We start from the raw sequence: 26,647 nt of genomic DNA, 5'->3' as shown, positions 1-26,647 counted from the left end.
TTGGTTTTCATTGTGCGGACAATTGTAGAGCCGGTAACCACAATATGTCAAGGCCGAAGTTACCAGACTGGTTATCAGACCTTGAATTATGAATATGCTTTTTGTTTCGAAAAGATTGAAATACAGTCCGTCATCTCCGTAGAGAATTTGTAAACAATATGGCGGCCGAATGAGATTTTAGGTGACGGTATGCATTTCTAAATTTTCAACGCAACATCGACATACTGACCCGCTGTGTAGGGCGATGATTAATTGATTAATAAATTAATCGTTTTTGAACGTAAAAGAAATTGCTTTTTAACAGAAAGTATGTTCACATATTAATTCTTCCGACGCGCACCTGTTCAGCAAATTACTATGTTCAGGTAACGTACTAAACATGCTAAAGTAAAAGACAATAGGGCTAGGCCAGTTGGACCAGACCGGTTCATTTGAAACAAAATGGTATAAACAAACAATATTCTTATCTGTCAATATTTAAAGTATGCGGGATTATTCAGAATCATACCTCGTCACTTTCGGACAGTTAAATGTTCTGTAAATAAAATTGGAAGAGGCTACTGCAGTAACCGGACCTCTAGACAACCCGTACAGGGCTGAGTCAAGATCTGGTAATCAATTAGTCAAAATAATTGACGTTTTGGGACAGCATGATAACTTTTGACTGTCGCTGTTCTGACACGTCCAAACTTATAGGAGAGATCTTGTATACAAATCCCTTGTATTTTCTATTTTTAGAACCGATAAGAAAATATCGGGTGGGCAGACGCCGAGCGTCCATGTTTTTTGTAAACAGTGATGTTTTTCTAATGACTTAAACTTTCTTAAAACACAAATGATATCAATAATTTTTTTATCATTGGAAAGTATATAAAACAAACAAGTTATTGATTACTTTTAATTATCATTTCAAAATGAAATGGATTTATTATGAATGCTTAACTTACAGTGGTTTTTCTAAAAGTTTGGAGCATTGCTACGCCGCTGTTAAAATCATATGTCATTTAAATTGGTTATTCATTTTAAAAAGATATTTAAATGAGAAAATATGAAAATCGCAAGCATTTCAAAACTTTTTGAAATTTTAAAATCCATAAATGAGCGAAAAAGTTATTAAAAATTAAAAATTCCGATACCATACACAAACGATGTAAAAACATTTGTTTTGCCAACTGCCAGATAAACAGGTGTTAATGCGTGACGTCACGGCAATCTCTATATTCTGCATATTTCTGTTAGGAAATCTCCAATGAAATCCATTGGGAAGGTTTTTTGGTACATTTACAATGTGTTTTTAACGATTACATCTATGATAATGAATTTATGTTGGCATTAAAGCATAAAATTGCCTTGTTTACATTTTTTGAATGTATATTTTGTGTTTAAATCAATGTTTCTTCAGTTTTAGTGTCATTGGCAGTCCACTGTGTATTGAAACCGGTGTCAGGGTAAATATCTCCTCGCACCTGTTTACACATAATTCTAAAGATTTAAATTAAGTCTCTTTTTCTTTAAAATTATGAGTTATATTCTACCCATTTGAAGTTTCTACATGAATATTAATGTTTAGTTTATTGAAACAATTAAGTTTGACCAGTATTTTATGACTGTTATGGATTTTTTAACGTCTTTGTTTTCCTAACAGTAAAATGCAGATATGGGTAAGGCTTAGAGGGATGACAACTATAAAATAACAGATCATAAAATAAGTCATCCCGATAAGCCAGATAAATAAGGCTAGTAATCGATAGGAATACTGAGAATGGTATTTACAAAGAGCTAGGATACTATATATTTATCTTTTAAAAACAGGAGATGATTTTGAAATAGCTATAAGTTATTCATTATGCTATTAATTGTCATATTTCTTGATGTATTTACTACAGACTATATCTTTATTGCACCATGAAACTTTTAGCCCCATTCAGATACATGGTATTTTCACTTTGGAAAGGAGTGTATAATTTCCAGTCTGCACACTTTTATGTCTTAAATGTTATACAGTATTCAAAATACCCTCTATACAACACAGTAAGCTAGGTTTGAAGAGTAAATGCGAGAATTTCAGTTCTTTTGTGAAGATCCCGAATCAAGGGTTTGCAAGAGTTGTCTATTCTGTAGTTATTGCTAGTTTCAGTATGTGTTGATACAGTTGTATGGAAATCTACATGCTCCTATCACATGCTAGATAAAAATGGTGACAAAAGAATTTTTTTTTTTGAAAAGAGACATTGAATGAATTAAATTAAGCAAAACAGTAAAGTTAGGGGGTTATATATAAGGGATCATAACATTCTTATATATATATATGTTACGGCCCCTTTATCTTTTTCTTTAGTAACAATATAGTTCTTTATGGAAACATAAGTCTCAGAAAATCTGATGTGCTGCAATTATAGAAAAAGTTGAAATAATGTTATCGAGTAAGTGGACATATTAAGAACAGCCAGATTTAGTGGTGTTCACCCGTAACTAATGCTGTTTTTATTTTCTGATAGTCATACACGTTAAGTTATGACTTAACCTCATTTGTACTAGTGTCACACCGTGACATCTGTGCACTGACTCTTGTGAGAAACTGATGATGTAATGCAAAGTTATTAGCACATGGTCATTTTTGAATGTCAATATTCACATTTTCTTTAAAAAAATTGATTTCATGCACCGTTGTTAAATGATAGATGAAGATTTCTGCTTGTTACATTCACAAAAAAGGTTATCATTTGTAAATCAGTGCCTTAAAAGCCCAGATCCACTACTATATAAGTGTCCCCACACCCCATCAATCCAATAAACAACTCCAACCTTATCTGCTGCTTATCAGCTATTATGCTATAGCAGCGAATTGGAGGGCAAATTAAGCACACCAGGGGGTCCCCACTAGACAGTGAAGATGTGTGCAATGAAGTTGAAAGAAATCATTCAAATAATAATTTATAATGATAATAATGATAAAAATAAAATAAACGCAGGTATAGTGACAATATGATATTAAAAAGGTTTTATTAACAAACGATATATTTGCCAATATCACAATCACGAAGAAGGTGACATACTAGTGAAAATGATCTTACCTTTATCCAAAGTACTTGTGTAGAAGTTGTAAAATGATTTTATCATTAACCGTTTTTTATCATCATTGGTTTGGTCAGGAAGGTCTATGTATTAGTTGTTCCAGGTTGGGTAAATAGACCAAGAACCTTAACTCTTATATGCATTTTATAAGAATTATATAGCCTTTTTTTGCACTTGGAAAATTGGAATTTCTTGGTTCTGTCCATTTCACAGAAAGAACAATAGCTTTGAAACTTTGCAAACTTTCATTAAAGATAAATCACTTACTTAGAAGTACTAAGATAAATTTTGTTTTGCAGAGCTGAACAGAAGAGGGAAATTAACATGTCATACAATAAGAAAGGGGAGGTGTATCCTCTCCTTACAACAGACTGGCTTGGTACTCCAACATATAGACAGAAACCAAATGCTTTACATGTAAGACAAGATGATGACGAGGAGATTCCAGTTATTGATGATGAGGATGAAGTTTTCAATATCATTGATCAGAAGAAAAAGCGGAGTGTTAACCTTGTATGGATGGATGTTGCCCTGCTGGTTCTCGACTACCTTCAGATATTTGCTCTTATTCAGTCAATGTCACTGAGATGGGTCTACCCGGAAAAATGGCTGAGGAACACATACTATTTATTTGCTGTCAATTTGGATGCCTGGGAGATGCTTAAATTCACAGATCCCAATGTCTATGACAGTGTGCAGGGCTATTACATTCCTAGTAGTAAAATCAGTACATCCTACCAAAACATAATGTATGGCTGGTTTGCAGGGGCTGCTGGACTTGCAATTATTTATGCAGCATTACACATCAGTATGAAACGTCTTTTCTACCCAGAATCATGGGCAAGGCGTGTCATGTCTTGGATACAGCTGATATTTATGGTGATTGTCCATGTACTTTCTCTTCCACTTGGAGTTGCTCTGTTCAGAGTGTACGAATGTGAGGGAGAGTACAGCAGGATCTACACAATGAATGAATATGACTGCTTCACTACCAATTACTGGAAGAATGGAGCCCCAGCTCTTATATACATTATCATTACATTTTTGATGTACCCGGCTTTCCTGGTCTGGAAGACTCGTCAGGAGGGAATGACAGGCACAAGTAATGGATACTTGTCATTTATCTTGATGAAGGAAACAGAGTACAAGATCCACTTGAATAGGGCCTGGCTGAATGATTCCATGTGGATATTTTCTTCATTCAAGTATAGAGGGCGTTACTACAGAACAACAGTTCAGCTGGTCAAACTTGTCCTTCTGATTATATTTGCAGCAGCTTTCAATAACATCAAGTTCCAGGCCATGTTTACAACTATTGTTTTGCTGTTGGCTGTGATTGCTGCTGTCCTGATTCGACCATTTAGACTGACAAGCTGCAATGTATTTCTTATATTCAGCATTCTGTGTAATGTTGGAAGCAGCTTTATAGGGGCCCTGTTATCAAACTACACCCCTGCTACTACGCCATCTGCCTGGCTCACACCAAGCTATGTTTTCTACTTTCTAATTTTGATACAATCCTGCTGGCTGTTGTCTGTGATAGTACTGCTGGTCTATCTGATCTCCCGTACTCTATGTCACTCAACCAAGAGCTGTTACAAGAGATCTGTCTGGCCAAACATAGCAACGTCTGGTGCTGGACAGCTAACCCCAGAGACTAAAAAGTTTATGACTGGTATAATCAAGGCCAAGATTGCACATGGTGAGTTCCAGAAGATGTCAAAACTAAATATCTTCTGTGATACTTTTTGAAATAAAGCTATTTTGCTCTTAAAATAACGTCATATTTAAATTAATGAATATTTGGCTCAGTATGAAATTAACATTATTACAGTTTTCCAGATTAAAATATTTTATCTTGGACATTTTTAGAGCATAGACCAGCAGGTTTAGAGCACAAAGTTACGAATATATAGTCATTTTATCCTACAGCTACTACTTGTGTGGGGAAGCTGTCAGTTTTTTATGGAAAACAAATTAGTACTGATACAAAATCAAGAAAAATTGTTCAGTCTTTGTCAACTGATTGTTGATGCATTGAGCAACAGAATACATTTTAAGTAAGTAAATAAGGTTAAAAATTACTCAAATGAGCCGCTCCCTGAGAAAACCAACACAGTGCGTTTGCATCCAGCATGGATCCAGACCAGCCTGCGCATCCGCACAGTCTGGTCAGGATCCATGCTGTTCGCTTTCAAAGCCTATTGGATTTAGAGAAACTGTTAGTGAACAGCATGGACCCTGACCAGACTGCGCGGATGCGCGGGCTGGTCTGGATCCATGCTGTCCGCAAAGCCACTATGTTGGTTTTGTCATGGCACGGCTCAAATACTATTTCAGAGAAGATACAGCGAGTACCTGCCATGTTTGCACCAGTTCATGATTTGGCACGACATATCCATATAATGAACACATACTGTCGGGAAGCAGAGTACCTCTGTGATCCACTACACATGGTGTTATGGGAGGTCCTAGATGACCTGGTTGAAACCCATGCTGAATTAGCTCCCAAATCTCTCTTTGCAGGTAAACAATGTTTTTTTTATTCTATTACAAGACCTTTCCTGGAGGGAGAGGCAGACAGGGACATCCATTTCCCCTTAAAACAATTTGCTAGCTATTGTTGTTTTATAGCAGTGAGGAATTTTTAAGATTTTTATTTTTATCAAAAATGTGTGGAGACATGGATGAGAATATAAAACTGTTTTCAGAAAAAATGCTTAAATAACTTTCTAGAAAATCTTCATAACAACTTCGGAAAAAATGATTCCATTATGCTTATAGAAACTGTGGACATACTGAAATTAAAACAGCAGATACACATGTATGGAATAAAAAACAATATTCCTAACTGGTGGCATGTCAGACCACTAACTGTAGTGTATCAATTTTACTTTCTTGTTTTGTTTTTTTCCCATATTTAACGCAGCAAACATGATCAGTTTAGCAAATATCTAAATCCTTAGAAATATCCTGTAAACAGTGGACTACAACTGTAACATTTTTGATGTGTACGCTTTTCAATCTTCAAAGTTTTCATGGTTAGTGAAAACAATCAAACTAAAGATATACCAGTATGCATAATTATATCAAGTCTGTGTACTGTAGTAAGTGAAGACAATCTCACCAGTCACTATGAGACAGAGTACATGCTTATAACAAGTCTATGTACTAAAGTTGGTGAAGACAATCACTGTCAGTACATTCTAAAGCAAGTCTTTGTACTCTTGTTAGTGAGGACATGGCACTATGAATACATACTGCAGTAAGTCTGTGCGCTGTGATATCTTAGAAACAGTTTTGATTATTTTACAAGTCTTAAATTTTATCATGATTGTCAAAAATACTGAGTTTACAGCACTTGTTTTACTTCTGTTATAGAGTGATTGTCACTGACATAAATATCAAAATACTCATGCACACTTCTAACCCATTTTCTATGTTTGTTCTCATAGAGAGCGTGAAGAAGACGATACGAAAGACAGCGGCAGAATTCATGCCAATGATACCGATGTTCAGTCAGAGACTGGCACAGCGAGATTATGACTTCATTCTGGTACCACCGCACAAGAAAAGACTACTCCTGAAGATGTACATTATGGGTAAGCTTTTCGCTTTCGCTAATCAAGATACCTTATTTTATAACAGAAACCGTTCTTTAAAAAAATCAGCCATATTAAAGTTCCGTAAGGCTTTTAATTTTATATAAAATATAGCTAAAACAGCTATCCAATTAGAGAATATGCTGAATTAAATGGTTAAAAAAATACTACTTTCAGTATTACACATGAAAGTGTACAGTCAGGCTATAAAGGGAGGTAATCAAAACGGTGGCAATACTTCGTACCATTGTTAATGAAATATTCATGGCAGAAACTTAAGAAAACAGTTATTCAGAATAGGATTTAATAGGAAAATAATATATTTTATGTTATTAACAAAGATGTTGCAGCCACATTTTAAACAGGCATTTTGACTCTATTAATAAAAATGTGATCAAATATAAAATGGTATAATCAGCAAGCAATTTTGATGTAATATTTACCTAGGACTGTTCTTGAATGGGCGTTCAGAGAAAGTTGCCAAGAAGAAGCTTCTTGAACCAGCTGTTGAAAAGATGTGGCCTGCTTTACCTGCTGACAAAGAATTTGAAGGTAAATGATGAATAATTTATGTGACAATTTTATTTTTACTGTTTTTATATGTAGATCTACTTGGGAATGTTAAATGTCAGTATATAGAAAGTACAGTTGAATATCGTTACCTCGATATCGGTTAGGTGGATACTCCGGTTAGCACGATGTGTTTTAGTCGGTCCCGATTTTTCCCTATATATTTCAATGTAATTATTTATCATTACTTCGATATGATTAGCTCGATATTTTGTTTAGCTCGATGAGATTTTTTAGTCCCGTCAACTTACCTGTACTGTTTTTACACCTGGTTTCGTTGATATTACAGCTTGTCAAAAATATCCATGTTATATGTAAGGTGTGAAAATCAACCTGTTGTTGTCCGGCGATGTAGTAATCATAATCAAGTTAGTTTGTGTGTTTGTTATTTAATCTTTAAATCCAATTTAAATGTCAGGAAGTTTGCATTTAATTCACAATGATTAGTCTTATAAAACAGCGTGCAAGCGGGCAAGCTGTTTTCCAATATACATGTAACAACTAATTTGAATGAAATATTTTTTTCTGTCTGACGGAGTAAAAATCTGCCATTTAGGGTTGAGTAATAATATGCGTATTTAACTGGCAAATTTTCGTTATCGAAGCACAGTCAAAATGACTACTCATCTAGGAACATTACCGCTACATGCAGACTTGTTTAGGGAAGGAATTAAAATGCGAATGTCTACAGGTATTTTTAAAAAATTAAAATGTTGTATGTATGTATGTATTTTTAAATAGGGTGTTTTATTTGTCAATAAAATTAAAATCTTGTTTACGTTTTATATTATTTCTTTCCCCTTTCAAACCCTTTGAAAATGCATTGGATATTATGACAATTCAGACGCCCGACCAAGTCGAAGTAGTCCTAGATAGTCGATATTGTTACGTCGAACTTCGGATACGTCGATGTAATTTTTACAGTCCCTTGAATATCGAGGTAACAGTATTCGACTGTATTTAAACAGTTTACCATTATAATTATTACTGTGGTAAGATTTTATCTTTATATTGTGATAATTTAATGTGAGCAGTGTCCACTCTATGATGACCCTGTAGTAACTAGACAACTTGACACATTTTAAGGATTATTTTATATTTTCATGATTATGATGCAAAAAGTCTTTGTCTATATTAGCTTCGGTACTTCTACATATTTTTTTTTTAATATTTGTGTTAGAGATTAATTGGGTATGTATGTTTACAGAGGAAGACGGTTATTATGAAGACTTGTACCCACAACCTATTGGTGGCAACTACTCAGATGATTTGCTAGATGTGATTGTTGAAGATTCCACAGATGCTGAATCCACTGAGGTATAGCTTTTGTAAAGTAATGTATGCTTGTAGCTGAATCCACTGATGTATAACTTGTTTGTCTAGTATCCTGTGTCTGTAGCTAAATTCACAGAAGTACAGTTGTATCAAGCATCCTTCCCCTTTTGCTGTATCCGTAGAAATACAACTTTGGTAAGGCCCCCTGTGCCTTTAGGTAAATCCACAGAGGTACTGCTTTTGTCAAACATCCTTTGCCTTTTGCGGTATCCACAGAAATTCAGCTTTTGTCAGGTCTCCTTTGCCGTTAGCTAAATCCACAGAGGTACTGCTTTTGTGAAGTCTCCTGTGCCAAGCTGAATCCACAGAGGTACTGCTTTTGTGAAGTCTCCTGTGCCAAGCTGAATCCATAGAAGTACTGCTTTTGTCAAGTCTACTGTGCCAAGCTGAATCCAGAGAGGTACTGCTTTTGTCAAGTCTCCTGTGCCAAGCTGAATCCACAGAGGTACTGCTTTTGTCAAGTCTACTGTGCCAAGCTGAATCCAGAGAGGTACTGCTGTTGTCAAGTCTCCTGTGCCAAGCTGAATCCAGATAGGTACTGCTTTTGTCAAGTCTCCTGTGCCAAGCTGAATCCAGAGAGGTACTGCTGTTGTCAAGTCTCCTGAGCCAAGCTGAATCCACAGAGGTACTGCTTTTGTCAAGTCTACTGTGCCAAGCTGAATCCACAGAGGTACTGCTTTTGTCAAGTCTCCTGTGCCAAGCTGAATCCAGAGAGGTACTGCTTTTGTCAAGTCTCCTGTGCCAAGCTGAATCCACAGAGGTACTGCTTTTGTCAAGTCTCCTGTGCCAAGCTGAATCCAGATAGGTACTGCTTTTGTCAAGTCTACTGTGCCAAGCTGAATCCACAGAGGTACTGCTTTTGTCAAGTCTACTGTGCCAAGCTGAATCCAGATAGGTACTGCTTTTGTCAAGTCTCCTGTGCCAAGCTGAATCCAGAGAGGTACTGCTTTTGCCTGGTGTGCTGTACCTATAGCTGAATCCACAGCGGGGCATCTTTTGTCAGTATTCTGTGCCTAAAGCTAGAACTACTGAGGTGTAGCTTTTATGAAGTATTCATAGCCTATATCATATTCACTGAAATATTTACCTACAAGCTGGTCTGTAACTTTCTGTTCACTTTTATATTTCTGTACTCAATTTCTAACATTTTTGTTTGAAAGAATGGGAGCAGGATAAAGTGTGTAAGCTTGGATCCCTGGCTTTTGATAAATGCTGCATTTTGTAAGAAAATTTCAAGTCTTTAAAATGGTTTGTTGTTTTGAGCAAAGGATGATTAAAATGTCACTTTAGAAACAACTTGCTTCAGTTACTTCCACTGTTTTTGCAGAAAACTTTAATTTACAGAGGAATATGATGAAACAAACAAAGGGTTTTGAGACAGTCTAGGAATCTGTTTTTGTCAAGCCCGGTTGCGGATGCGAAGACATAGTTGTCCAAATGGCTGTTCGGTGTATGTGCGTGCGTCCGTGCGTGCGTGCGAGCACACGATTGGTACCTTAGGTGGTAGGAGGTGTGGCCTAGGACAATAGAAATCCTTTGTATTCATTCCGTAACCACTTAATTCTTTTGTTCCTTAAGTGGTCATTCTATTGTTTTCAAACAATGGAATGATCACCTAATACATGAATCGTATGGGAGTCCGCCCGTGCGTCCGTCCGGATTTGTTTGTCTGGACCATAACTTTGACATGCATGGAGCAATCTTGTTTATATTTGGCATGAATGTTAACCTCAGTGAGACGGAGTGTCCTGCACAAACACCAGGTTCCTATCTCAAAGGTCAAGGTCACACAGGTCAAAGGTCAAATTCAAAAGTGACTTTGTCCGGAGCATTTCTTCTTCATGCATGGAAGGATTTTGATGTAACTTGGCACAATTGTTCACCATCTTGAGACGGAGTGTCATGCGCAAGAACCAGGTCCCTAGGTCTAAGGTCAAGGTCACACTTAGAGGTCAAAGGATACAAGAATGACAACTTTGTCCAGAGCATTTCTTCTTCATGCATGGAGGGATTTTGATGTCGCTTGGCACAAATGTTCACCACCATGAGACGGAGTGTCATGCGCAAGAACGAGGTCCCTAGGTCTAAGGTCAAGGTCACAGAGGTCAAAAGTTAGATACAAGAATGACTTTGTCTGGAGCATTTTTTTTGATGCATAGAGGGATTTTGATGTAACTTGGCACAATTGTTCATCATCATGAGACAGAGTGTCATGCGCAAGATCCTAGAATTACTTCCCTTTGTTGTAACTATAAATAGCTTATATTCAAGACCACTTTTCTGTAGTACAACATGCATGTTACATCCAATTTTCAGGTGAATTTTGACCTATCTCTACTGGTGAGGATTTTTGTGTGGACTTAGAATTTTTTAATTTTTTTTTTTAAGATTTACGTCCCTTTGTTGTTACTTTAAATAACTTATATTGTAACTTTTTGCAATCTCTTTTTTATTTGGCATAAATGTTTGCCTCAGTGAGACAGGGAGTGTCATGTGCAACTCCCAGTCCTTTTGACAGCGGGTGGGCTCGACATGTTGCCAGTGGGCATCTAGTTATTAATTGTAGACCTATAATTGCAGAAATAGTGTTTGCTGTTATGCCAGTAGTAAGATTTATAATAGGAAACATTGTTATGTTGATTTTTTTTCAATCTTACATAAATGTTGTTTTTTTTTCAGTATTTAATGCATATTTTTGCACTGTCTATTTATGGGTTTGAAAACCAATGCTTGGTGTGTAAAGTATTCTCAATTTACACAGCAGACAACAATTTATACAGTAAAAGACAACATAAACTATAGTATTACTTATAGAAATTTAAATTGTAATTTTAGGAAGAAGATAATGTACAAGGGATGATAAGAAACTTGCCAGAGGTTGATCTGATAGACCTTGAGATGTAAGTTCTTACATAATGTATCTCTGTTTTTCTCAAGTAAAATAATCATTTGTTCCTTAAAGGGCAAGGAATGCCTGACAATAAGTTGATTTTATTTCATACGAAAGCCATCCCCAAGCCTTTCATAGCACTGAAAGAAATCGAACCACTATTGAAAAAGATATGGCAGTTTGAAATTTAGGAAAATGGCTGATCATGGAGGCAGCCATTTTAGTGTGTTTATGATGTCATTTACACACTGCTGAAGTCTTTAAATAGCAAATGACATTTTAGATAGATTAATTTCTTGTTTCTTGAGTGCATGATGTAAAACATGGTAATTTCTTTCATTTCAGCTGGAAAAAAGTAGAGAAATTATGTTACAGAAATATTAAATACAGATCAAATATATATCTAGAAAATAAACAAATCTGCCATTTTGTTTTTTGTTGCCATGGAAACAAAATGGCCGTCATTTTGATTAAATATTGAAATGCTCACAACTTTATCATTTCATGGCCGATTTTGAAAATTCTTTCACTTCTTTAAAGGATTTAAGAAGTCCTAGCAGATGGAATTAAAATAAGAACAACATTGCCTTTACATTGAAGATAAATAATCAGCTATCAAAATATGCAAATTTTAAATGTAAATTTACATGTCACCGAGATAAGAAGCAAATAGAAACAATATCTTATGGGATGATCTTTTATCTGTATCAAATCAGTTACAATTAATCTAATTTAAATTGAAATTAGACAGAGCCTGGTGCCAGGCTTTTTACCCAGAGAAATAGTTTACATCTAACATGTTTGTTAAAGGCAGTGAAGGGACAAAGATGTTAAGTTGTATTATTGATTGCAGACCAGTTGTTGAAGATCCTGACCACACTGGAGAGGATGATGAAGACTATGAAGATAGATTACATTACAAAGTGAAGTTTGGTCATGTTACTTCATCAGATAGACAGACACCAAGGCCAATATCTGCTTCATCAAAAGTACGTATATAAAATATATCTCCCTTAATTTTTTAAGAAATCTGCAGGACAAGATCTCAGGCCTATGGCTTAGACTCTATGGAGAAATCACTTCTCACTCAGCCAAGATAATGGAGAAATGGTGCTTCCTCCGGTTATGGCATGCACTACAACCACGCAAGTAGAAACATTAAAATCTGATATAATCAATTTTTCATCCTTGTTCAGTGATAGGTTTGTGACCTGTTCCAACATATTTTTAATAGAATCTAAGCAGAAATGGAAGCGAATAACCAGTTTGGTTTTATTTTAAAGCATGAGATAAATTACAATATAATACATAGTGTGACCTGTTTGTGCTCATGCCACTTTTGATTGGTCGATATGTTACAAGATCATTGCTTTAATATGCTGCATTATGGGAGAATACAAATCAGTTGCTAGAATTTCAGCATAGATAGGATAATGTCATTTTCTTATCAATATTTTTTTATCATACGTGTAGCCCACTGATCTAGGCTGTTCAAGTATTGGATGTAATTGTCATGACATTATCATTCTAGACACATAAAAACAAGCAAAAGGTATTGTAGATTTAAACTGTGTAAAATTTCTTCTGCACTTCTTTTACTTGCTAGAAAAATTGTGTATGCCTCAAGTCACTTAGTTAAACTTCCTACGGTTGAACTGTTGATACAGATAATGACTTTGACACAGAGTTACTGCAGAACTAATGAGCATTTTTAAGGTGGCAAGAAAGGCTTTAATGAAATTTCATTTGCTAAAATCTTCAAAGGTGTGAATCATTTTAGCTCACCTGAACAGAAGGTCATCCACAATTTACATAGATATCATCTCTGAAACTACTGGTTAGAATTACACCGAACTTTGTCAGTAGTATTCTGGCAAAATCTTCCCGCAAGTTTATTCACTTGGCCCCTTTAAGGGACTGCTAAAGATAAAAAATAGCAAAACCTTTAAACAACATCTTCTCTTGAACCGCTTGAAGGATTTTCATCAAACTTGGTCTGTAGCATAACTGTAAGGTCCTCTTCCAAAATTGATAAAATTAAGACACTTGGCCCCTTCCACTAGAGCTAAAGAAAAAGTAAAACCTTAAAAAACTTCTTCTCATGAACTGCTTGATTGATGGGGTCATGTTTGATGCAAGAAAAATATTTTCAGTCAAACACACAAACTGCAAAATCAGCTAAAAAATGAGACCCCAAATAGTAGTGGTGGTGTATGATCTAAGTTTCCATGAAAAATTCTGTCATGTTGTTATTTCATTATGAAAATGCTACCTACATGTCAAGCATAGATCTGCCATGTGATTTTAGCCAAAAAATTGCAAAAAAAAATAATAAGGAAAATAGCTCTACAGAGCAAAAATACTGAGGACTATTTGTATCCGCCATTATGCGACTACCTTTTTTTTCGCGCCATTTTCCTATTTAGTGTCTGTACGCCTATAAGAAAAACTTTTTTCTCTGACATTATGCCAGTTTCATATGAAATGTACAAGGAACCCAAGTGCATGAAAGAATACAAGGTTTTAGCTTGATATCAACAGTTTCTAAGTTTTATGGCATTTTCAGTAACATAAGACAACATTTTAGATTTTGCCAAAAATAGCTATTGTGACATAATTTTCAAGCAGTTACCCTAACTGTAGCCTTGTTTTGCCCTGTTTTTGTCATTTTCTTCTCTGATCTGCATACAAATTACACATTTAAACTGTTAAATATGTTCATTTTTACCTCTGATTGCCAGAAATTAGCAATCTTTAGGCTATAAATATGCAGTTTTTGAAAAAAATACACCCAAAAATAGTAAATATGTGATATTTTTGGGTTTTATCCTCATTTACAACAAAATTGCAATTAATTTGTCATTTTCTATCAAATTCTAATCAAAGTAGCCCATTTCCACCCTCATTTGGCCAGATTTCAATTTTTACCAATGTCACCTTATAGGTTACAACGCACTAAATAGCTGTTCTTTATTCTGTATAAAATTGACATATTTCCAACGGCTACAGCACACATCAGGACCCATAATAATTGTCTGTGACTTTATTTACTTGAAGAATATTGTCAGTGCTGAATAAAAGTCAAAAGAAAAGTGGGGGTCATGTTTGATGCAAGAAATATATTTTCAGTCAACCACACAAACTGCAAAATCAGCTAAAACATGAGAGTGCTACCTACATGTCAAGCATAGACCTGCCATGACATTGTGATTATAGCAAAAAAAATTGAAAAGAAAATAAGGAAAATAGCTCTATAGAGCAAAAATACTGAGGACTATTTGTATCCGCCATTATGCGACTACCATTTTTTTTCCGCATCATTTTCCTATATAGTGTCTGTATGCCTGTAAGGTCCTTCCACAAGATTGTTCAAATGTGGGATTTAGCACCATCTAGGGGCTGCTGGATCTAGAAATAAAGAAAACCTTTAAACGACTTCTTCATATGAACTATGTGATGGATCTTCATGAAACTTGGTCTGTAGCATAAATGTATGGTCCTCTCTTCATTTTGTTCAAAAGGGGGCACTTAGCTACATTTTCATGATTTTGGGCCACTAAAGCTAAATATAAAAATACCTTTTAACAACTTCATGTCATGAACCACTCAGACTTGGTCTGTAGCGTGCTTATAAAATTCTCTGTTAATTTTCTTCAAATGGGGGTACTTGGTCCCTTTAAAGAACCACTTTAGCTAAACAAAGAAATATCTTTAAATGACTTTTTGGGGTGGATCTTCATTAAATTTGTTCTGTAGCATCCTTGCAAGGAACTTTCAGATTTGTTCAACAGTTTTAGGTGTGTTTTTTTCCAATACTAAACACTCATGATTTAGTGTGTTATTCATATCTTCAAGGTCCAACAGTCATTTTCAGGTGAGTGACTTAGGACTACATGACCCTGTTGTTTATCATTTAGAACGTGTGCAAGCCTAAACATTAAAAAGGTCCTTTATAAACCTTTAAATAAATTAAACAAAATTTATCCTACAGCTTAAAATGATACAGAAAAACCACCCTATACACACAATAGTTCAAAATCACTTACCTGCTTTTGGGTATTGTGTCAGATTTTTGACAGCTGTGTTCAATTTATTGTATGGATAAGATTGTAATTTACCCTGGAATATACATATTAGGGCATAAAACATTTGGAAACAGATGAAAAAATCTGTCTTCCCCTATACAGGGAATAGTGCACAGAATGTGTTAAATATGTGAGTGTAGTGGGTAACCCTTAGCAAAATTGATAATTGAAAAGATAGTTCTTTCCCTTTAATAGCCTATTTTTAGTAGACATAAGCACAGTGGATATAGAAGACGTTTTTGATAATGTAGTGGTTTATATTCTTTCTAAATCTAATGAAAAAGGTATAAACTTTCAAAAATTCAAGTGTATGAAATTTAATAAAGCATTAAACACAATCTTTATAAAAAAATCATTGTAGTTCTTGTAAACAAACATAGGTTTAGCATGATTTTGAACTGCTACTGATTTCTTCTTTTTGTGCTGTTGTATACTTCTTTCATGGATATGTTTGAATCATTTTCTTCTTTAATATGTTGTGTTTTTGTAAACCCTTCCTTGGTGAGATGTTGTATGTCCTTCTGATCAGCCTTTTTAGCTCACCAGAGCACAAAGTGCTCAAGGTGAGCTATTGTAACCGGTCATTGTTCGGTGTCCGTCGTCTGTTAACATTTGCCTTGTGAACACACTAGAGGCCACAGTTGACCCAGTCTTTATAAAACTTGGTCAAAATATTTGTCTTGATGATCTCTAGGTCAAGTTCCAAACTGGGTATTGTAGGTTCAGAAACTAGGTCAGTAGACCAGATCAAACGAAAAGCTTGTAAACACTCTAGAGACCACAATTGTGACCAAATATTTATGAAACTTGGTCAGAATGTTTGTCTTGATGATTTCTAGCTCAGGTTTGAATCTGGGTCATGTGGGGTCAAAAACTATGTCACCTAGCCAAATCAAAGGAAAAGCTTGTGAACACTATAGAGGCCACAGTTGTGACTCAGTCTTTATGAATCTTGGTCAGAATGTGTGTCTTGATGATTTCTAGGTCAAGTTCAAAACTGGGTCATGTTGGGTCAAAAACTAGGTCACTAGGCCAGATCAAAGGAAAATCTTGTCAGCACTCTAGAGACCACAATTTAGGTTTGAAACTCATGAGAATAATCTACCGGTCAAGTTCAAGTCTGGGTCATGTAGGGTCAAAAACTAGGTAACCAGGTCAAATCAAAGGAAAAGCTTGTGAACACTAGAGGCCACAGTTGTGACCTAATCTTTATGAAACTTGGCCAGAATATTTATCTTGATGACTTCTAGGTCAAGTTTGAAACTGGGTCATGTGGGGTTAAAAACTAGGTCAGTAGGCCAGATCAAAGGAAAAGCTTGTGAATACTCAAGAGGTCACAGTTGTGACTCAATCTTTATGAAACTTGGTCAGAATGTTTGTCTTGATCTCTAGGTCAAGTTTGAATCTGGATTATGTGGGGTCAAAAACTAGGTCAGTATGCCAGATCAAAGGAAAAGCTTGTGAATACTCAAGAGGTCACAGTTGTGACTCAATCTTTATGAAACTTGGTCAGAATGTTTGTCTTGATGACCTCTAGGTCAAGTTTGAATCTGGTTCATGTAGGGTCAAAATCTAGGTCACATGGTCAAATCAAAGGAAAAGTTTGTGAACACTCTTAGAGTTGTGACTCAGTTTTTATGAAACTTAATCAGAATGTTTGTCTTGATAATTTCTAGGTCAAGTTTGAAACTAGGTCATGTAGGGTCAAAAACTAGGTCACTTGGTCAAATCAAAGGAAAAGCTTGTGAACACTCTAGAGGCCACAGTTGTGATCTTTATGAAACTTGGTCAGAATGTTTGTCTTGATTATAGGGCCATCATGGCCCTCTTGTAGTGTTATTTCTAGAGCTCAAAAAGGGCAGGGTGCTGCCAAAAAGGGGCATGGTGCTGTCCGAAAGGGGCAGGGTGCTCTTTTATACGTGAAAGTTACCATAGCAGTAGTTGCATTTCTAGATGTCTATAGTTAATATGTATTCCATTTATCTTTATTGCACACTTAAAAGAAATGTCACAGAATAAAGTGGTAAATTTTCCCAAAACCAGTAAAAAAGTTTACAAAGGCTTTTTACTTACTTTATAGTTTAGGTTAAACCATTCAAGCCTTTCTCTTAAAAAATGTCACAAAGAATGTCAACTTATTCATATGAATATGAAATAGAGGAGGGCCTTAATATAAGCTTAATCTTGAAACCAAATTATGTTGTAAACAACATAGTTAAAGGCCTGTTTCAGGACACATTGTAAACTAATAATTATCAAAAGTCATGTTGTATTGACCAGGTCTTTCATCAATATTTCATTAACAGAAAAGTGCTATTACAGTCAGGTTAAAGTTTATTAAAACACATATCCAAAATATACTACCCGGATACTGGTACACTTTCGGAATGTTGTTTGAAAGTAGTTTTTACTCAGTTTACATGACAAACTAGGGTAAACCAGAGATAGGTCATCAAATTTTGATGTTTCTCATCATAAAAAATACCCCGACTGTCAGCTTTTTTGAAGTAAATATGGAAAAATTTCATACGACATCGGGAGTAATAAGACCCGTGAACGGACATTCTAAACTTACTTTTACTTTTGATATTCATTAAAATTTGTGCATTTTCTAGTTTAAATTACAGTAGAATCAAACTGCATTGACATTATACTTGTTATTGTACTAAACAACGGTCTTATTTAAATTTTGCACTAAGAAATCTAGGGCACTTTTCACGTACTCGGTAATCAGCTGGCCGCTTACGCACGCCTTTTTGACATTTCACAGGATCCATACTCTTTATCAATTAGATTTAACACTTCATTGATTCTCATTATCTGTGTGCACTCGCCGTGACGTAATTTGCTGAAAAAAACGTCGAGGCATGTCAACAGGGAAATTGGCGGGATTTAGCAGAAGATCAAAGGCAAGAGGGCACATTTTAAGGGCAGCGTGGTGGCAGTAAAAAAGGGCAGGGTGGGGCGCCCCGCTGCGTCGCTCTATAGAAATAACACTATCTTGTTTACCGGTAACTACTGGTAAAGTATTTTTTCCTTGATCTATATCAGATTTAAAATATCTAGATTAAGAACAATAACTGCCCAGTTTAAACCCCTTACTTAGTAAAGATAACTTTAGGCTACTAAGGATTTATTTGTTCATAATACGTTATTTCACTTCACTGTCTATGTTTGCCTCTTTAAATAAAGTTATTATTATTGATTATTATTATTATTATTTTTAGCTCACCTGTCACAAAGTGACAAGGTGAGCTTTTGTGATCGCGCGGTGTCCGTCGTCCGTACGTGCGTCCGTAAACTTTTGCTTGTGACCACTCTAGAGGTCACATTTTTCATTGGATCTTTATGAAAGTTGGTCAGAATGTTCATCTTGATGATATCTAGGTCAAGTTCGAAACTGGGTCACTTGCGGTCAAAAACTAGGTCAGTAGGTCTAAAAATAGAAAAACCTTGTGACCTCTGTAGAGGCCATATATTTCACAAGATCTTCATAAAATTTGGTCAGAATGTTCACCTTGATGATATCTAGGTCAAGTTCGAAACTAGGTCACATGCCGTCAAAAACTAGGTCAGTAGGTCTAAAAATAGAAAAACCTTGTGACCTCTCTAGAGGCCATATATTTCAAAGATCTTCATGAAAATTGGTCAGAACGTTCACCTTGATGATGTCTAGGTCAAGTTCGAAACTCGGTCACGTGCCATCAAAAACTAGGTCAGTAGGTCAAATAATAGAAAAACCTTGTGACCTCTCTAAAGGTCATATTTTTCATGGGATCTGTATGAAAGTTGGTCTGAATGTTCATCTTGATGCTATCTAGGCCAAGTTCGAAACTGGGTCACGTGCGGTCAAAAACTAGGTCAGTAGGTCTAAAAATAGAAAAACCTTGTGACCTCTCTAGAGGCCATATATTTCATGAGATCTTCATGAAAATTGGTCAGAATGTTCACCTTGATGATATCTAGGTCAAGTTTGAAAGTGGGTCACATGCCATCAAAAACTAGGTCAGTAGGTCAAATAATAGAAAAACCTTTTGACCTCTCTTGAGGCCTTATTTTTCATGGGATCTGTATGAAAGTTAATCTGAATGTTCATCTTGATGATACCGTGAAGTTATTTGATTCACATATAGTAAAGGACCAAATAACTTCACGGTATCTAGGTCAAGTTCTAAAGTGGGTCACGTGCCATCAAAAACTAGGTCAGTAGGTCAAATAATAGAAAAACCTTGTGACCTCTCTAAAGGCCATATTTTTCATTGGATCTGTATGAAAATTGGTATGAATGTTCATCTTGATGATATCTAGGTCAAGTTCGAAACAGGGTCATGTGCGGTCAAAAGCTAGGTCAGTAGTTCTAAAAATAGAAAAACCTTGTGACCTCTCTAGAGGCCATACTTTTGAATGGATCTCCATAAAAATTGGTCAGAATGTTCACCTTGATGATATCTAGGTCAAGTTTGAAACTGGGTCACGTGCCATAAAAAGCTAGGTCAGTAGGTCAAATAATAAAAAACCTTGTGACCTCTCTAGAGGCCATACTTTTCATGGGATCTGTATGAAAGTTGGTCTGAATGTTCATCTTGATGATATCTAGGTCAAGTTTGAAACTGAGTCAACTGCAGTCAAAAACTAGGTCAGTAGGTCTAAAATTATTAAAATCTTTTGACCTCTCTAGAGGCCATATTTTTCAATGGATCTTCATGAAAATTGATCTGAATGTTCACCTTGGTGATATCTAGGTCAATTTCGAAACTGGGTCATGTGCGGTCAAAAGCTAGGCCAGTAGGTATAAAAATAGAAAAACCTTGTGACCTCTCTAGAGGCCATATTTTTCGTGAGATCTTCATGAAAATTAGTGAGAATGTTCACCTTGATGATATCTAGGTAAAGTTCAAAACAGGGTCACGTACCTTCGAAAACTAGGTCAAAAGGTCAGATAGTAGAAAAACCTTGTGACCTCTCTAGAGACCATATTTTTCAATGAATCTTTATGAAAATTGGTCAGAATTTTTATCTTGATAATATCTAGGTTAAGTTCAAAACTGGGTCACATGAGCTCAAAAACTAGGTCACTATGTCAAATAATAGAAAAAAACGACGTCATACTCAAAACTGGGTCATGTGGGAAGAGGTGAGCGATTCAGGACCATCATGGTCCTCTTGTTGTTATTATTATTATCAAACTTATATAGAATATGGAATGTATCTTTGTCATATTTTGGTATAGTTTCAACTGGTTTACACCAGTACATATTTATTGAGAGTTATGAACACTGCCTCAGTCAAAGGCCTACTCCTCCCAGTATCATAAGGGGTTTTAGTATCAAATTGATCATTGATCAGATTTATACATAATTTGAAAATCCAATATCTTTTTAGTCAAGAGGTCACAAAAATACGAAAGAAATTAAATGAAAAATTTAGATATAAAATCTTTGATGAAATGTTTTCTATTTTGATTTGTAGAACTATCATTCAAATATTAAGAGCTTTGGTACCATTTACCTTTAGATCAAAACTATGATTAAAAAGAAAGTTATGCACCATGTGCCATGAACATCTTGCATGGTATCCGACGCCATATTTCAATATTATAGTCTTTTTTTAGGCAAGTAGCAGCATTAGCAGCAAAAGCAGTAAGTCTGGGAAACGACCTGGCTCTGCTGGTTCCAGTTTATTTGGCTCTGCTGCCTCTCTAAGAAGAGACCATACTGGATTTGTCTCCCCTAGCCGCACACTGTCACCGCCAGGGAGACCCTCGTCTGCTCACAGTGGGATGAGCCTGTCACCTACCAGCTCTGCCCACAGGCCGGCCTCTGCAGGATCTTCACACAGTGGGAGGGGTAGATCCCCTACAGGTAAACAGTTTTCATGATATATAGTAATTATCCATTTTTATGGGCTTAGTTGATCATTTTTGATTTGTTGGCTTTTAAATTAAGATAATTTTTGAAAGAATGCTAAAACTGCAAAATGCATGCACATTGAAAAATCATTCCCAGTTATAAAATGACATCCAAGACTGTTACAAAAATTCTGTAATCTTCCAGGGAATATTTAGCCTGTTTTGTTTACAGGGCGTCCAGCATCAGGAAGTTCTGTAGTTGGCAGCCAGCCAAGTGATCATGGTTCCCAGGACCTTGGTGATAATCAGATGGCAAACATCAATCCTGGTTATGTACCAGATCCAGAGGAGTCTGAGGTGACGGAGAGCAAGCAGGCTGACCTTGAACCAGAGGTACAGGGAGATAATCCAGGATTTGTAGCAGATGATGGTCAGTAGTTGTTTAAATATTTATGTTGATTACAAGAAAGAAAAAGCAGTTTTTACATCATCAAGTTTTATTTGGTTTAAGATAACTTTACATTTCTATATCTGGTTGAGAGTTCTTTAAGACTTTTATTTAGGAGATGCCTAAATATATCAAATTGATATGTTTATGCATCTCCTTAAATAAAAGTCTTAAATTGATAATCAGTTAAAAAATAAAAATAATGGTTTTGGTTTTAATGTACTGCTAAATTTCTTGGTTTTATATGAAGGTGTGTATTTCAGAATCAGTGAGTGTTGTAACTACAGCCACAGAGACAAGCAAGGGATCAAAGAGTGGTCAGAGTAAGAAAGGTGGAAAAGATAAAAGCGGACCAAAGCAGAAACCAAATAGAAAATAAGGAAACAATAAAGACTGTACTGAGAGCTTGTTAATATTTGTAAAATTCATCTTTGTAGTTGTTTCATTAGAAAAGTACCCTTAGTTAATTTTTTTTCAGACATTATATTATTGTTGAAGCTTTTTACAAACATTGGAACAAGCTGATGAATCAACAGTTTAGTGATGGATATTGTCAGAAATTTTGTATCACAATATATTATGATATGGCAACACCATATCAATTCAATTCAGTTCATAGTAGGTCTGTACATGTTTCTATCTGCCTATTTGCTGTAACAGCACAACAGCATGGTATGCTAATGAGATGATCAAATATATTTGAGAAATTAACAACAAACGCATCCTGTTGAACAAGCTATTAGAACAGATATAATTATATGTACTAACATAGGTGCAGGTATGTCCGAGTAATTGAATATGATCTTTGTTGTTTATTGAGGATGGTTTACTCCAATATAGTTTACTAGTTAAGTAGAGCTAGTTTAATATCGGCCAGAGAGGGAAACAGTCTTTTCACTAGAATATTATCTTTAACACAACTCGGTACTTATTTCACCTTTAACTGTACTACAAATGCATTTTATATTGTCAATTTTGAGTTTTTATGCCTATTATGTGATCACTTTAATTGTACACAAATTATTTTTGGAGTATATTTATTATTCTTTTTGTTTATCTGACAGTCTCAATAATGTGAAAAAATACTGGAAGTGGCAACAGTCTACATTTAAAGACATTTTATTGTTGTGTTCCCAATGAAGTATTTGTGATATTTAGGTACTTGAATATGGCAATGTGAGAATGTAAGAAGTGTGCCTTATTACCATTGTTTGAAGAACATGTCCCTTTTTCTCTTATTCTTTAGCATGTGTGAGACTGTAATTATATCAGATATCTTTATTAAAAAGGAAGATGAAACATTACATTTTTGTTTACTTTTCAAAAAATTAGAATGGGAAAAAAATCAGTGAAAACATTTTGTTGTACTGTTATCCAAATAAGTGTGTTAATGCTGCTGACTTCAATCTAACGGCATATCTCAATAAACTGAGATTTTGAATGTTTTTACAACAGACACACCTTTTGAGATAATGAAATTAGTGATCACTTTAGAATAATAATATTTATATTTCAATTATTAATTCTGTATTGATGTTTTCCTGACATGTATGTCAGGTGTTGTGATATTTTATTTAAGTTTGCTTTACTTGTTATCATGTACATTACTGTTGTTTTTATTCTCTTAAGTTATTTATCAGCAATTATTTCATTTGAAGATGTTTTTCACAATTGTTTCCCCAAATGGGTTAGTTTCATACAGATACTGAACTTTTTACATTTGTCTTTGGCATCAGCATTAACATTGAAAATCTGATTAGTTAAACCATGGTGTCAAAAAATCAATCTGTTGACCAACTTTGTGAATATTTTTAAACATTTAGTGAGTAAAATTTTTACAAAATTTGTGATTTTGTAATTTAATACTCTATGCCATGAAGAATAATAACAAAACAAAATATCAACCCTTGTTTGCTTTTGAAGTTTAATTAAATACTTTTTTTACCAATGCGTCCGACCAACTCGGAAAAAGGCACAGAATGTAGTTTGTGTTCCTTGCAAAATTCCAAACAGAGACGTCAGCTAAATTATTTCACCTTTGTTGAATCTTCCTTATGTATTTCCGTACAACTTAGTATAAGAAATTTTGGTAAATTTGCAAGCAAAGTCCATTTTAAGATGCACATGTACTTGATAAACACAGGTATATACCTGAGACACGTTAACTGATACACGTATTGAGGGCTACAACACATGACACATAAGTTTAAATATCAGACATTTTTTAAAAATGATAAATATGTTTGGTTGACTTAATTATATTACTTTTGCAAAAATTTCATAAGTAAATAAGTAAAAGTAAATAATTTGTACCTTTGTGCAGTATGGTGGGCACAAACAATTGTGAGGAACACCTTTAATATATGAGCTGTGATAAAGTCAAGCATTTACTGTGTCAGTGTCGCAATATTTACTATGCAATGTATTGTGCAAACATACACTTGTGGTTTTAGTATTCTGAAGAATTGTCTGCATGCTTTTGGAATTTTGTATTTTTGTCTCATTCCAAGATGCAAATTATATCAGAATAGAAATTTAAGCTTGGCTGAAAAGTCAACTGTCTGTGATTTTACTATTTTATTGTTTTTGTTGTGTCACAAAAATTGTCTCCCATTGCAACTGTTGTTAGTTCTTGCCATTTTATCTTTAAGGTATCCAATCCACAAATAGGTAACATTCCAATGCCTGGTGACCCTATGTTTTTTATGCCCCGGCATCTACTAGTACTGATGCGGGAGGCATAATAATTGAGCCGTGCCATGAGAAAACCAACATAGTGGGTTTGCGACCAGCATGGATCCAGACCAGCCTGCGCATCTGCGCAGTCTGGTCAGGCTCCATGCTGTTCGCTTTTAAAGCCTATTGGAATTGAAGAAACTGTTAGCGAACAGCATGGATCCTGACCAGACTGCGCGGATGCGCAGGCTGGTCTGGATCCATGCTGGTCGCACACCCACTATGTTGGTTTTCTCATGGCACGGCTCATATAGTGATTGTTTTTGGTATCAGTTGAAAGAGTTGTGTCTGCTGAACAAGAACTTGTAAATAAAATTACCATAATAATATGCACAAATCACTACAGTCATGTTTTTTTTACTGCAAAATGATAAATTTTACATTGTAATAAATGAATTTCTATTGAAGTATCATTGAAAACTATTAAGTGAAAAAATAAAAATTCTAAAACATTTTTGTCATGTAATTATATTTTCTTTTTCAGTAGACAATACACTTTCAAATGATACCAATATTATATGAGCTTACCAGGCATCAATATTTGATATATTTTAATCAGTGTTATATAGAAATTGCTTATTTGTGGACCGGATACCTTAAATTGTTTGTCAAAGGATTGCTTCTTGAATGCAGATGTTAAAATTTTAAACAAAAGAAAGTTTTATGTGCATTTATTATGTAAACTGCATTTATTGGGATAAGTCTTGTCTCCAAAATTTTTCATGTTTCTGTTGAAAGAAAATAATTGAACTATGAATAAACTTTTGGTTAATCTCCTAGCAAAAAATAGAAACAGTATGAATTTTCATTTTAGATGGACATTTATGTACATCCAGAAATTCAAATACTGTTTTATTTAGAACCAGACTAAACATTACTTGCATAAACCTTTAACAATACAGTTGTTGTGCATGTTCTGTCCAGAGACTCACAAAACTGTCAGGACTCAACTAATGTGTTAAATATCTTTATACTTGGTAGCTCACTTGAGCTCTGAGCACAAGGTGTTCAGGTGCTTTTGAGAGTGTTTTCTTCAAAAATTCAAAAAAAAAATTGTGATTTCTTTTCTTCAGAAATTCAAAAGAAAAGAAACACACAAGAATGTTCTTGTGAAACACCTTTTTTTGTAAAAAAAAAAAAAACGTTTTTATTCATAATATAAAACATCCTGTAACCTATTATTCGTTAGACCTTTGAAATGCTGCACACATACATCTTTACTTGTTGTGTTTGCATAGTTCAGAAGAAATTCACTGCTATGGATTATGTTTATCAAACATTTAATAGATTAGAATTATCTAAGCATATTTTGTAGGTTTCCATCATTCTGTTTGCAAGTATCTCTTTCTAATCAAACTGCATTTTGAATAATTTGTTTTTACATTGACAATGTCATGGCAGGACCATGCTGGATATTTAATGATTACTAACTTGTTTTACTGTCTTTCTTTCTAATAAAAATCTTTAAAATATGTTTGTTTGTTTCCTTGTTGTGGTCAGATTTCACAATGATATTCGTCACTGCACTGTTAGGTTTTTTAAACACACTGTCACGGGATTAATTAAGGAAGTACGATCGAATTTTTTCTAACGTTAAGAATTTTTTCATATTCTGTGAGCTTGAAGAACATTAGTTTTCAAGACAAACAAGAGAAGAAAAAACATAGGTCACCGAACTCGTTTTAATTTTATAGGGCATTTTCCACACCTACTGTTAAGCATTTCTGAAATTTTGTAAAATTGAAATAATTGTTGTACTTTATAAAACATATAATATCCCATTTAATGTTATAGGGATTTCATGTCTTACGGGTTAATATGAATACAAGGTGATGCCAGTATTATATAAGCATAAATGTCACAAACAAATCTCTTTCATTTTCACATGTTGACATAATTACCCCACCCACTTTATTTTCAATGGAAAAAATGTATTTATATCTACAAAAAAAATTTCTCACGGTAAGATTTTAAAAATATTTTGCAGCTTTAATGACGCACAAAAATGCTTTAAAATGGTAAGAAAAAAAGTAGGGGTCACCGTGCATCTAAGAGATT

General features: G+C 34.9%; 1 protein-coding gene across 2 annotated transcripts; it reads left to right on the top strand.

Moving 5' to 3' along the window:
- The first annotated feature begins 64 nt into the window (after nucleotides 1-64).
- On the top strand, nucleotides 65-26,063 carry LOC123525355 (uncharacterized). 2 transcript variants are annotated; one of them, XM_053537934.1, is made up of 11 exons: nucleotides 65-187; nucleotides 3,375-4,777; nucleotides 5,416-5,601; nucleotides 6,531-6,677; nucleotides 7,125-7,229; nucleotides 8,455-8,564; nucleotides 11,418-11,482; nucleotides 12,326-12,461; nucleotides 21,169-21,418; nucleotides 21,638-21,835; nucleotides 22,117-26,063. In XM_053537934.1, the coding sequence occupies exons 2-11, from the start codon at nucleotides 3,400-3,402 to the stop codon at nucleotides 22,230-22,232; spliced, it is 2,691 nt and encodes an 896-aa protein (XP_053393909.1). In that variant the 5' UTR covers nucleotides 65-187; nucleotides 3,375-3,399; the 3' UTR covers nucleotides 22,233-26,063. The 2 variants fall into 2 exon arrangements, with proteins under 2 accessions (XP_053393909.1, XP_045160265.2); XM_045304330.2 differs by lacking the exon at nucleotides 65-187 and adding an exon at nucleotides 228-365.
- Nucleotides 26,064-26,647: the final 584 nt, after the last annotated feature.

Source organism: Mercenaria mercenaria, chromosome 3 (assembly GCF_021730395.1).
Source record: "Mercenaria mercenaria strain notata chromosome 3, MADL_Memer_1, whole genome shotgun sequence".
NCBI classification, from domain to species: domain Eukaryota; kingdom Metazoa; phylum Mollusca; class Bivalvia; order Venerida; family Veneridae; genus Mercenaria; species Mercenaria mercenaria.
Note: the sequence above shows the minus strand (reverse complement) of the source record. Positions and strands in the feature narration are given on the sequence as shown.